This window comes from Halichoerus grypus, chromosome 4 (assembly GCF_964656455.1).
Source record: "Halichoerus grypus chromosome 4, mHalGry1.hap1.1, whole genome shotgun sequence".
NCBI classification, from domain to species: Eukaryota; Metazoa; Chordata; class Mammalia; order Carnivora; family Phocidae; genus Halichoerus; species Halichoerus grypus.
The window spans coordinates 36126659-36140248 of NC_135715.1; the positions used below are offsets into that span (position 1 = coordinate 36126659).

Consider the following 13590-nt stretch of genomic DNA (forward strand, 5'->3'; position numbering starts at 1 on the left):
ATGTTTATTAAGCAGTCACTCAATTGCTACTTAACTAAACTATACTTACACTGTAATGAAGATTAATAGATTTTGAACAGGTTATGGTTATTTGTTTTAAGAAACAGTGGGAGTCCTTGATAGTATACATAAAATCACTTGATATTAGTGCTATATGTTACTGTGTTTCATTCATTTTTGGAAAGAAAATGTCATTACAAAAGGATCTTCATTTAATTTCCACATCCACAATGTTGTACACTCATTTTAAATAATATTCACTTGTTTTAAGTGATATTTTCTAGTAATGTACATAGATATGTGTCATTAAAATAAAACAAAGATAAACAAGAACAAAAAATACAGGCACCATCATAAGGCATGATCATTCAAATTGGATCATAATTAATCATTTAAATGCTTTTGTTGAATGTTATTATTTGGAGGCAACTTATTTGACATTCTAGAAGGGCTGTCAAAAGGAAAAGAATCAGAATTCACTTTTCCTGGATAAGCACACATCTAACTCTGCTTAGAAGACAATTACTAAAAGGGAAAAGTCCTCAACCAAGAAAATGCTTGGGTCTAAATCCAATTTTGTTTATTGCTTAAATGTTTGAGTTATAGGAACTTTCAGTGTGGCATATTTAATATCCATGTTGGATTTAATAATTATGTAAAGAGTGTTGTACTTGTGTATAGTTATAAATGCTTGAGCATCCTCCAGATTTTTAGTATCCCGATTGATCTTTTTTGCTAAGGTTGTGTCAGGGTATTATGGCAATAATATGAACACTCATTTGAAAGATCCTGATTGACTAAAATGACAGTTCAACTTAATTAAATAGGATTAGAATAATTGAATTGATTTTGTCTTTAAAACAAAATGTAATGTGATTATTAAGATTCTTTTTAAAAGGTGATGGGTATTAAAGAGGGCACATGCTGAGTGGAGCACTGGGTGTTATACGCAAACAATGAATCATGGAACACTACATCAAAAACTAATGATGTAATGTATGGTGATTAACATAACATAATAAAATTTTAAAAAGTGATCTTTATTATGTGAATGTCCTCTTCCTTATAAACTTGGTTATCTTAAATCTTAATTTGACTTACAAGTCCATTATTTTTTTTAAAAGATTTTATTTACTTATTTGACAGAGAGAGACACAGCGAGAGAGGGTGCACAAGCAGGGGGAGTGGGAGAGGGAGAAGCAGGCTTCCCGTGGAGCAGGGAGCCGGATGCGGGGCTCGATCCCAGGACTCTGGGATCATGACCTGAGCCGAAGGCAGACGCTTAACAACTAAGCCACCCAGGTGCCCTGTACAAGTCAATTATTAATTATGACTGGCTAAACAATCTTTTTTGTTAGCTCTTCCAGCCAGTTGCAAGAACCTAATTCTTCCATATATGCTAATACTTGGCATTGGACCCAGTATATAGTAAGTGCTCAGTTAATTTTTTTTTTAAATTTTGAATAGTGGGTAAATAAATTAATGAGTACAGTATTTCAAAAGGCATAATTTTTCAAGGATTTTTTCTAATATGAAAAGCTAAGTCATGATGTCTTAGTAAATTGATGCTTTTCTTTCCTTTTCTCCTTTCTTTTTCTTTTCTTCCTTCATTCTTTTCTTTCTTTCTTTTCTTTTCTTTCTTTCCTTTCTTTTCTTTTCCTTCTTTCTTTCTTTCTTTCTTTCTTTCTTCCTTCCTTCCTTCTTCCTCTGTGTTTTCCTTTCCTTTTCTCCTTCCTTTATTACTTCATTTTTCCTTCCTCCTCCTTCCCTTCTTTCCCACTAACAGTATAGTAATAATAATTAGTAAATAAATACTAAAGTTTAAGAATATAATCAATCATCTTCAATCATTTCACTTTAACATAATTTCAGGCATACTCTATTTTCTAAATCCTATATATTTTACTTGGTAATATAAATGAATTATGTTTAAATATGTTCCTCAACAAGAGTGATTATTGTATACGGATTGGTAAGTATAAAAAAGTAGCTATTTTAAATAAAAGCTTGCAACAGTGTTTTCAGCACACAAAATATTACTACAAGACTACCAAAGACTAAGAAAATCTACTAAATATCACTACCAGACTAACTATATTCGTCATCATTTGCTAAATATGCCTTAATATTTTAATTCATGTTCCTTTATAATAAAACTCAATATTACATCTCTTTTGGATCACATAAATTACTGACCTTTAAATAGATAACTTTTAAGCTGTATAATAGTTAATAGCAGTATCGCAGAATAAAAGGGGAATACAAAATGGAATTTCAGAATACCAACAAAAATGAATTTTATATTACAGTTTTTGAATGATTACAGATGTTAATTAATGAAGAATATATACATATATCAGATTGGTATTATTTTTGTTAGTTACTTTAATTAAATTAAAAATTATATCAAGTTGGAAAATCTATGAAGCATCAATTTCTATAGAAATCATTTAATTATATGCATCTGAAATTTCTACATTACCTCTGATGGAAAGTTTTCTCTGTCCTGTTTGTGATGTGTAATTTCATACACTGTTTTCTTCCCTGAGGGAAATACTTACTTGATTCAGTTCTTGGATAAAAATGATCTGTACCATTGTTTGCTTTAAAGGGCTTTTTTTCTTTTTCTTTCTTTCTTTCTTTTTTAACACTGAATACTGAAAGAAAAATCAAGGCACTGGGGATTGCACTCCAGCTGTTGTGGCATAAATCAATATTTAAAATGCACAACAGTGATTTTTCTTCCCCTAAAAGTGGAAAAAAAATGTGTGCTTAATTTTTTGTTTTATTAAAATGTCCAACTTTGTCTAGGAAGGACTTCATATTTATCTTTGGTTTCTATTTAAGTTTACTGCTCTACAACAGGGTAAGAGAACAGTAATATAACTGCACTTTAATATTTGATTTCTGAGCCCTTTTGGGGGTTGCTGAAGCTGTGAATTTCATGAATGGACAACAACCACATTCCTGGTGGACTTGGGGACCTTGCTGCTTCTCTGACCCCCTTTGCCTTCAGCAAAGGTGACTGGGTTCTATTTTAATGGCTCATTAATGGAAAAGATGAAAAATGTCCAAGTAGTCATAGCTAGAAAGGCATCATAATCCTCCTCATTCTAAATATAGGTATAAAGGAAAACACATCTTCCCTTCTTCAAACAGATTTTTACAGGATAGTAGCCTTGGGATATATTTGTTCATTGCCTAAACTCTTCTATGCATTCAATATCATGATTTATGCACCGGAAGGTTTGCCTTGAAATTCTCTTTTATCATTTTATTCCACTGCTTGGTTTACCCCGAGAACAGCTTTCATTCTAAGGCTACACACCAAATGCACTGATTTTGCAAAAGTCGTCCCCTGCGCTCAGATGCCCATCTTAAAATTTCTACCGTGTGAGCCTCTGGCCCCCAGGGTGAAGCGCTGCCTGAGTGTATTAATGGCAGAATCACAATGTAAGTGTCAGAATGGTGGCATTATCACACTTTGACGCCAGCACCACTGTTTCTTCTGTATCTCACTACAGACAAACTAAGGCTAAAGGTTAAAGGATGCGGTTTATTAAATAATTCAAGCCATTAACCTGCAACCTGCAAACCGATGGCAGCCTATTAAGTTTACGCTGCCATGATTCATGTTTGGTGTTTACTGATGCTAAAGCATAATGCCTGTTTGCTTTTCTTTTATTGCTACACAGTAATGTAGTGAGGAAGGGGGATGAAAAAAGGTGACAGGACCTAGCAAGGGGACAATAAGAGCAGCAGACTCACTTGCATAAAGAAGATTGAAGCCTTCCCTCCCTCCCTCCATCTCTCCGTATAGGCCCCAGTGCACATCTGCGTCACTTGCAGGGGAGGAGGAGGCGCTGAGGCAGAGAGAAAATTGTACTGTGAGGACCTTGACAGCTTCACGGGCGGGCTTTTCCTTTTGCCTCCCTATATTTTCTGGAATATTTGTTCTTCCCTTTTACAAACTGACTCTATAAAACCACCCCTTCTCGCCTCGCAGAAGGCATCTGACTTTCTCAAAGATACCCGGCAGGCTTTCAGAGCATCCTCGGAGAGGCCAGGGACAGGGGCGCAGGTGCACCGAGAAGACTAGGGGGTGCGCTTCTTCTTGACTTGGGGCTCTCTCTCTCTCTCTCTCTCTCTCTCTCTCTCTCTGCGCTCTCCAGGCACTGAACTCTGAGCTGCAAGGACAGGAGAGCCGACACCTTCCCGACTGAGGCTCTGTCACGGGTGCATCCCAGGGAGGTGTATCCTGCTGCCGCCGCCTCCCGAGCTTCGGAGCGCGCAGACCTCCCGTCTTCGCGCCCCTCCATCACCAGGGTCGTCCCTCCCTGCCGTAACCACGGGGCCCCCGCGCGCGGATCGAGGAATCTCTGCCCTCGGCGTCCGGCTCCTGCCTCTGCTCTCGGCCGGTGGGCTCCCCACGCGCGGGTCCTTCCGGACCTGACCGCAGCTGAGCCGCGCGGCTCTGCCGTCCGCGCTCAGGTGGTTGCCTAGCAGGGCGCGCAGCCCGCCTCGCTGCGTGTGCTCCCGGGGTGCAGAGGGCGCAGTCCTCCTCCTCCTCCTCCTCCTCCTCCTCCTCCTCCGACCCCGGGCTCTGCCGGCCTCCCCCACCAGCTGGCCCGTCTACTTCCGCGCCAGCTGAGGTCTCTTTGCCTTCTTGCGTCAAGCATGTCAGGCTCTGGGCGAAAAGACTTCGATGTGAAGCACATCCTGCGACTCCGCTGGAAACTCTTCAGCCACCCGTCGCCAGCCCCTGGCGGCCCGGCGGGGGGCGGCTGCCTGCAACAGGACGGCAGCGGCAGCTTCGAGCACTGGGGACCCAGCCAGAGCCGCCTGCTCAAAAGCCAAGAGAAGGGCAGCGTGAGCACTTTCTGGAAGAAGACTTCCTCTTCCTCCTCTTCTTCGTCGTCCTCACCGCCCTCTTCCTCCTCTTCCTTTAACCCACTGAATGGCACCCTGCTGCCAGTGGCCACAAGGCTGCAGCAAGGGGCACCGGGGCAGGGCACCCAACAGCCAGCCAGGACTCTCTTCTACGTGGAGTCTCTAGAGGAAGAGGAGGTGCCAGGCATGGACTTTCCTGGACCACACGATAAAGGGCTGGTCCTGCAAGAGCTCAAAGTGGAGCCGGCCAACTCAAGCCAGGCAACAGGTGAAGGATGTGGACACAGGTACAGTAAGTCCCCACGGGGCATCTAGCATCTCCCAATTTCCACTCGCTTCCCCTCAACCCCCGCCCCCCCCCCCCCCCCCCCCGTGTGCTTTGGTAGTTACTAAGCCTAAAACGTTTCAGGTTGAAAATTTTGATTGAGAGGTGCCAGCTTGGTTTTTCTTACCCAAGTTGTAATCTCACTAAAAGTTTTCTAATTAATTTTTACTGGCTCATTCATATTTTTTTGTTCTTTTTGTAAGGTTTCAGAGTTGTAATCACAATATGCATTTTGGTAAATCTCTAAGTGGAGCAGTTCTCATATTTCTGAGATGATGGTATTCTTCTGTCATCTTCTGTCATTATATCACATCAATCCTCCAGTTATCTGATGTGAGGTGAAACTTGCTTTAAACACCATTCAGAAGGATCTCCTGTATGGGCCTAGAAACTGACTTAGTGTGTTATCCAGGATCCCTGTGTCTTGATCTATATTTCAGGACTAATGAGGTGGGCAAATGAGGCCATTGGACAGCAGTATTTTCTCTCTTTTTTTCTTGTCTGAAATACAGTGTTGTTATTCTCTATCCTAACCTCCCTTTTTATCCTACTTCATGTTCACTTTTGCCTCATTCAAAGTCTTAGAATTAAACTGTTGCTGAGCCCCTTTGCATTCAGCTCCCCTGATTTGTTGGCTAAGTATGGGATTGTATATCTTTAGGAAGTGGGTCAACATTTGTGTTTTGTATATTTCTACTATTACATTCTTTGAGTAGAGTTCTACTTTCAAGACTTGAAAGACACATAAAACTTCTGAGTTTCACATTTTTAGAGAATTGACTCATTATTCTGCACTAGATCATTACTACTTTTGGCAGATAGTGAGAATATGAAAAGATTTGCATTTAAATTCATATGATATCAGAATACATTATTGAAGAAACACAGGGACCAGAGGAAAATGATAATGAATATGTTAATAAAATTCAATTACCTCTCAATAACAAATTAGAAACAGAAACAACTTTTTAAACTTCTGGTTGATTGAATCAGCTTCTTATAAAGTTGATTAAGTCACAAAAGGAATGCATAGAGCAAAATAATACTGTAGGTGCTCTTCAATGATGTTGACAAATGTGAAGTTAAAGAGATAAAAAATCATCCTTAAAATTTTCAATTATGAAGATAATATGGACTTGAATTTGAATTTGAAGAGCCTTGAACATAGTCTAATATATGAAGACACTTCTTATAATGTAATACTATTAAAGAGGGAGAAGTTTAATTTAAAATTTGCAAGTATTTGCAAGGTCCATATACAGCAGACCTAAATACAAGTTTATCTATTACTCAATTAAGTAAGATATTTTACCAAAATGGTTATAACTTGGGTACCATTAGTACCATAAAGTAATTTGATTTATGTATCATTACTTATTATAATTTTAGAACTTTTATCAATAAAATATGTTGAGCTTTACCCCCTTTAATGTAGAAAATATAAACCTCTTTTTTTCCAGTTTTCAGAAATCATAAGCACTTAACAATTCAACTTATATATTTAAAAGAAATCAGTTTAGGTTAAATATTTACTAATTACTATATTGAAATTAGTATTTTTGTGGCTCAAACAGTTCAGAAAAAATAGATTTTTTTTCAATTTTGTAAAGTCTTCAAATCAACGTAAAATATGTGACCTGAAATATTAATGTTAGATAATTTTTAAAAATTTGTTTTATAACAAATACATTTAAGTAAATGAGGCATATTTGTCATCAGTAATTTCTGAAGATTTTCATGTAAGTTGAAGAATTTGAAAATACGGAATATTGCCTTAAGAAATTACAATAAATAAAAAATAAAACTAATAACTAATACAGCTCAGGGACAAAACACCCATCAGGTGTGACTTCTGGTCCCTCACTTTTGAATATGCATCAGTGTATTTATTCACAAAGAGTCATAAGTGAAAAGAATTCTGAAAATAAGCAAGTACCATTAAAACCATCTTTGCTATTGGAATGAGGGGGTCCTATGAGTTCTTACATGTATAAAATATTGAAAATCAGGTCTAATTTGATTTTAAAATTCTTATTAAGACTTAAATCCTTTAGATAAATTTAAAGTTCTCACTGGACAAATCAGTTAGCACTGATAATGTGGATTTCATGAGTTCCCAAACCTTCATGGAGCATTGGTTCTGTGCTCATGATTGATCGAAACCATGCTACTAAACTTGATAGTCACTATATATAGATATTACATATATATTACAATTATATATGTATAAATTTTAATATGTGGTAAGTATAGGTTTCACTTTTCAGAAGAGACAGCATTTCTAGAGTTAAGTACTGAATGAAAAATAATATGTAAAATAGTCAGTAATGTGGATTTACTTTTGTTTCTATCATGGCACATGCAGGGACTCTACATAGTGTTTATAATGATAAATGAGTGCATAAAACTATCTAAATCTTGCATGATAATTTTGATTACATGGGTCATTATTATATCACCATATTGTGATGTCACATTTGATATTTAGCATTTTGTTTTATCAGTTCTGACTTATATACAAAATTAATCTTCTCATCTAAAACAAGAGTTGGCCCCTTTCTTTTCTTTTCATTTTCTGATCTTTTTATTCATCTGGTCCCATGCTAGTTAGGAACATTGTTTTAGACAAGTATAAGTAGCTCAGTTGGTTTAACTTGTTGTTCAAACAGCTGCTGGAGGATGCTCAGGGGAAAACTCCCCATAATCTCAGAAATTCTGGAAAGGTCAAACTCTAATGGAGTTTAAGCATAAAGGTAGCAAGAAGACACTGGTAAACTAATTGATTGCCTAAACCCAGCCTTTATCTTATCCCAACCTACTAGGCATACATAAACAGATCTCAGTATTCTAATACTTTATTACACTGTTAAGAATTCTAATGTATAGTAATAGGCTCCTGACCTATGTTATTAAGTCATTTGTTTTTTCTACTTAGTTCTGAACTTTTGTTGGAAAGTTTATAATTTCCTAGCTCTTCAGATTATCATACATTTTTGGTGTGGATATTTTTATCCAAAATTCTATACGTAGTGAACTAAGAACCAAAGAGAAATATTTATATTCTTGCAGTTTGTAGTAAGGTGAGTGGAAAGGGAGATGCCATGTTCAGCTGCTTGCTTTTTTAGTCTTCTCAGTTCTCACACAATGCAGTCATCGGATTCCACAGTTTCGGTTGCTGTCCATAAACTGTATTTCTAAATTTGCATCTCAAAATCTGGACCGCCCCCCTTCCAACCCTCTTCCCCCTCCCCCACCCGGTCTCAGACACCCACCTCTCTGCTTGACCTCTCTTGTGGATATTGCAGACACAGTATAAATAAAACATGTACAAAACTGAGCTCATAATCTCCCCCTCTCTCTTGCTCAGTTTCCTTCTTTATCTCAGAGAACAGCTCTCCATGCATTAGGTTGTGCAAGCCAAAAATCCAGGATCATATTAGCCAACGTCCTCTTCCACATCGTTTTCAATATTCCACCAAGTCCTGACACTTTTATTTCAAAAATTTCCCTCTTTGGGGAGCCTGGGTGGCCCAGTTGGTTAAGCGTCTGACTCTTGATTTCAGCTCAGGTCATGATCTTAGGATCCTGGGATTGAGCTCTGTGTTGGGCTCCACCCTCAGTGGGGAGTCTGCTTGAGGATTTTCTCTCTCTCCCTCTCCTTCTTTCCCTCCCCCACTCTGTCTGTCTGTCTCTCAAATAAATAAAATAAATCTTAAAAAAATATTTTCCCTCCTCTATCTGTCCAGTATCCCTCCATCTCTCCATTGTCTGTACCTAATTCTAAGATACTGTCCCCTTTCAACTCAACTTCTATCACTGCCATCTGCATTGTCTTCCCTCATTAATTTTGCCACCTCTAATCCATTCTCCATAGTGGAGTGAATGAAAATTATAAAATGAAAATCTGAAATACTTTGCCACATCCCTGGCTCTCCTTTTTTTTTCTTTTTTCCTTTTTTTTTTTTTTAATTTTATTATGTTACGTTAGTCACAGTACAATACATCTTTAGTTTTTGATGTGGTGATCCACGATCCCTTGTTTTTGTATGACACCCAGTGCTCCATGCAGTACGTGCCCTCCTTAATACCCATCACCGGGCTAACCAGTTCCCCCTCCCCCCTCCCCTCTAAAACCCTGTTTGTTTCTCAGAGTCCATAGTTCATAGTTCATCTCTCCCTCTGATTTCCCCCCCTTCATTTTTCCTTTCCTTCTCCTAATGTCCTCCATGCTATTCCTTATGTTCCACAAATAAGTGAAACCATATGATAATTGACTTTCTCTACTTGACTTATTTCACTTAGCATAATCTCCTCCAGTCCCATCCATGTTGATGTAAAAGTTGGGTATTCATCCTTTCTGATGGCTGAGTAATATTCCATTGTATATCTGGACCACATCTTCTTTATCCATTCATCTGTTGAAGGGCATCTAGGCTCTTTCCACAGTTTGGCTATTGCGGACATTGCTGCTATGAACATTGGGGTGCATATGGGCCTTCTTTTCACTACATCTGTGTCTTTGGGGTAAATACCCAGGAGTGCAGTTGCTGGGTCATAGGAAAAAAAGCATTTCCACTACCCTCTGACCCCAATCCACACTGTGCATAGCTAGGCCCTGGATGATTTGTCCCTTGTCTATTATTGAGCTCTTTCACTCACCAACCTCCCCCACACCCTCTGTCTTCCAGGCTCGGTGTCCTCTACCTACCTTTGAGCCTCACACACTTGTTTTGTCCCCTTGTATAGTCTCCTTCCCTCTACCTTTGAGGCTCACACACTTGTTTTGTCCCCTTGTATAGTCTCCTTCCCTCAACCCACCCTTTTCTGAGTTCATTCTTATTTATCATTGAGATGTCTTGAATAAGAGCTTTGTACCTTTCTCAAAGAAGCATTCATTGATCCCCTAAGCAAATTAATTTAAAAATTTTAAAATTCATTACATCTGCTTATTTTACATTCTTAGAGTAACTGCTCTCTGCTTTTTCTTCAATTTCTCCTTGTAACCTGTAACCATATATTAATATCTATGTTGTTTTTATTGTTTGTCTCTAACAAAAATTGCCCAGTGGATAGGATATTTCTATTTTGCTCATCATTTTGTCCCTATCATAGAGCATGTAGTTACTCAATAAATACTGTTAAGTGAATAAATATTTGTCATAATCATAATGAGTGACACTGATTAAGAACTTCCTATTTGCCAGATAGCATGTTGAATATTTATATTGTGCAACTTAATATTCAGAACAGCCCTTTGATTCTGGCACAATTATGTATCCCTTAGGTATAATGATTACATAGATGAGAAGACTGAGATATAGACAGGTAATTAATTTGCCCAGATTCACAGGCTTCTAAGCAGTATAGCTGCACTTTTAAGCCTTGCTATCTGACTCCAGATACCATATTTGGGGCCACTTTGCCAATTCTTTCCCTCTGCTTAAACAAACATAACAGAAGAAAAGAGGCTATAGGTAAGGTTATGCTGAAGGAGTTTTCTTATTCTCTTGGTTGAAATGAGGTTGTGTTTGAATGTTAAATAGACTTCTTAAAATAATAGTGAAGGACAATGCCTGATAAGGCTCAAAGAGGACTTCTTAGCCCGTTAGAAGACACTCAATGTTTTCCTGAAGTATGGATCATTCCGTGTGTTTTACTTTACAATTAAACAAAACTATGAGGAAATAACTTAGGGAAAACTAATTTAATTTTGGAATCCAAAAGAGAGCTTTATGACAGAAAATCTGCTTCTGGGGAGCCTGGGTGGCTCAGTCAGTAAAGCGGGCTAACTCTCGGTTTCAGCCCACGTGATGATCTCATGGGTCCTGGGATTGAGCCCCATGTGGGGCTCCGTGCTCGGTCGGGAGTCTGCTTGAAGATTCTCTCTGCCTCTCCCCCCGACTCATGCATGTGCATGCGCTCTCTCTCTCTCTCAATCTCTAAATTAAATAAATAAATCTTAAAAAAAAAAAAAAAAGAAAAACAAAAGAAAATCTGCTTTTGAGGGTCAAACAATTGATACAGAAAATTGTCAACAGAAGAAAGCATAACCATTAAAATGTCATGGAGGTGGATGAGAAACTGAGCCACATATTTGTTGAGAATGAAAAGGAATCAGCCTTGCCTCAGTCGAAAAGAAAAAGCAACTTTAAAAATGGTTAGAGACTATTTCTTGGGGAAAGCATTTCTCAAACTATGCTTCTATGGAACACTAAAATGAAATCATGTTCCTATTTTCCCTGTAAACCCAGTTTCTAGTGGAAAAGAGTATGGAATGATTTTACTCAATTTTATGTCTTCTTGGCTAATTCCTCCCAGGCTGAATATTACAGTCTACTACTATTTAAACCAGAACTAGCAACAGATGATACCTTATTTGGGGAGAGCTTCTTTTATTTATTTTAGAATGGATTTATCAATATTATGTGGTATTTTATAAAGAAGCCCACAGTTTCCAGGTGCCCTCCCCTCTAAGCAAGTTTGCTTCAGGCAAACCAAGAAGATCTTAACGGAAAAAGAAATGAGACCACTGCTTGGATTTACAGGTACCCCAGACTCCAGAGCTCTCTGAGTGAAAGTTGGGAATATAAGTGCAGAATGAAACAAATGGAACTTTTAATTATAACAAAAAAATCCATGCTAATTGAAGAACCATTTTTTGCTTTTCAGTGATGAATTTCTAATGACTACTTTGTAAACTATATTATCAACCTCTTTAAGGTACAAGTTTAAATAATCTAAAAATAATAGGATTTTTAATAATCTAAAAATAATACCTATCCAATCAAAATGAGCATGTGGCTAATATGGAATATACTATTGATCAGATATTTGGTTTTGTGGGTTTATTTTTTCTAAGCCTCAAAAGATAATTTGTGTATCTAGGGGATAACATGCTTCTAATGACTACTTAGATGATGTGCTTCTAAGTCAAATTCCATCATTTTTGACTAAGAGCTCTTATGGAATTTACCGAAAACTGAGATCTGCAGTGTATTTTAGAGTTTCAAGTTCCTGAACATGAAAATATGCAGCATTTTAAACAGAGTCTCTAAGTAACGAGACTCTACTGATTTTATTTTACCATCTAAAATAACTGTAGATATTTTTGTAGTAGTTGTAAAACAAATGCTCTGGGATTTACATACTAGTTTGGGCCAAATAATATTAATTTACCTTTCTTTTTTTTTTTTAAGATTTTATTCATTTATTTGACAGAGAGAGACACAGCAAGAGAGGCAACACAAGCAGGGGGAGTGGGAGAGAGAGAAGCAAACACCCAGCCGAGCAGGGAGCCCGATGTGGGGCTCGATCCCAGGACCCTGGAATCATGACCTGAGCTGAAGGCAAACACTTAATGACTAAGCCACCCAGGCTTAATTTACCTTTCTACGTTTAAAATAATGTTATCCAAAACTTTGAAGAAAATAACTGATACAAATAATCTGAGCAGAATTAAAGATGTGAAGATTTTGTAAGTCAAGAATAAGCAAAACAACAGCAACAACAACAAAAAAACTGTTGCAGTATATGAGTTTGAGGCTGACTACTTTGCTGACTTTTCTAGCCAGAATTTGAAAACAGATTGATGCTTATGAAAGTGTAACATAGTCTTTCCTGACTAGAGAGCATGTGTGCTATAATTTAGGATCCCAAGAAAAATCTGTTTCGAATGGAAAGCTTATGAGGTAGATCATTTTGACTGAAGATCATGTCACAGAAATGTTGCTTTTTGAAAATGATCTGAGAGTCTCCAATAATAATAAAGAGTGGAATCAGTTGATGTTAATTCTAAACCTGGCCTTTCCTATTCCTTTGGTGGCCTTAGTCTAATTCAGATAACTGATTCTCATAGGAAATCTTTCAGTTTGAGTTCTTATCATAATTGTTTGTGACACTGTGTCCTAGGAGGTCATTCAGGCACCTTTTTTCTTAGTGATACTGATTGATATTTGCTCATGTAAATCAACATTTTCATCTTAATTGAATTTTGGTGGAACAACTTAAATTGTGAGATCAGAAAGTTGGGAAAGGAAGAATTCAACAATTTCATAGTTTTTCAAGAGGTGAATGCCAAAAACCTCTGTGTGTCAACAATAAAATATACAGTTTGTTTTGTTTCTTTAGTAGATTCTAATCTTACTAAAATATCCAAGATGTGTCTTTAGGTCAATATTCAAAGGTATCAGAGCTCCAGAGAAAATGGAAAAACAGCTTTTGGAAGGAAAACTGTTTTTAAAATCTATTATTTTTAAACTTATGAATACCAAACATCCTGACTTCCTAACTCTGAGATTCAACCTCAACTCTACTATTTTGAAAATAAATTTGGAGTTGTTTTTCTCATTTGTAACAAAATTTAAATACAATTCCCA

At 37.4% G+C, this 13590-nt stretch overlaps 1 protein-coding gene across 2 annotated transcripts in view; it reads left to right on the forward strand.

Moving 5' to 3' along the window:
* The first annotated feature begins 3839 nt into the window (after window positions 1–3839).
* KLHL1 (kelch like family member 1) overlaps window positions 3840–13590 on the forward strand; it is a 359488-nt gene continuing 349737 nt past the window's right edge. The window contains exon 1 of one of the 2 annotated variants that reach the window (XM_036121358.2): window positions 3840–5177. In XM_036121358.2, coding sequence (XP_035977251.1) covers window positions 4678–5177 — 500 coding nt within the window. In that variant the 5' untranslated portion in view covers window positions 3840–4677. The remainder of the gene's footprint in view (window positions 5178–13590) is intronic. The other variant, XM_036121357.2, reaches the window with a different exon arrangement.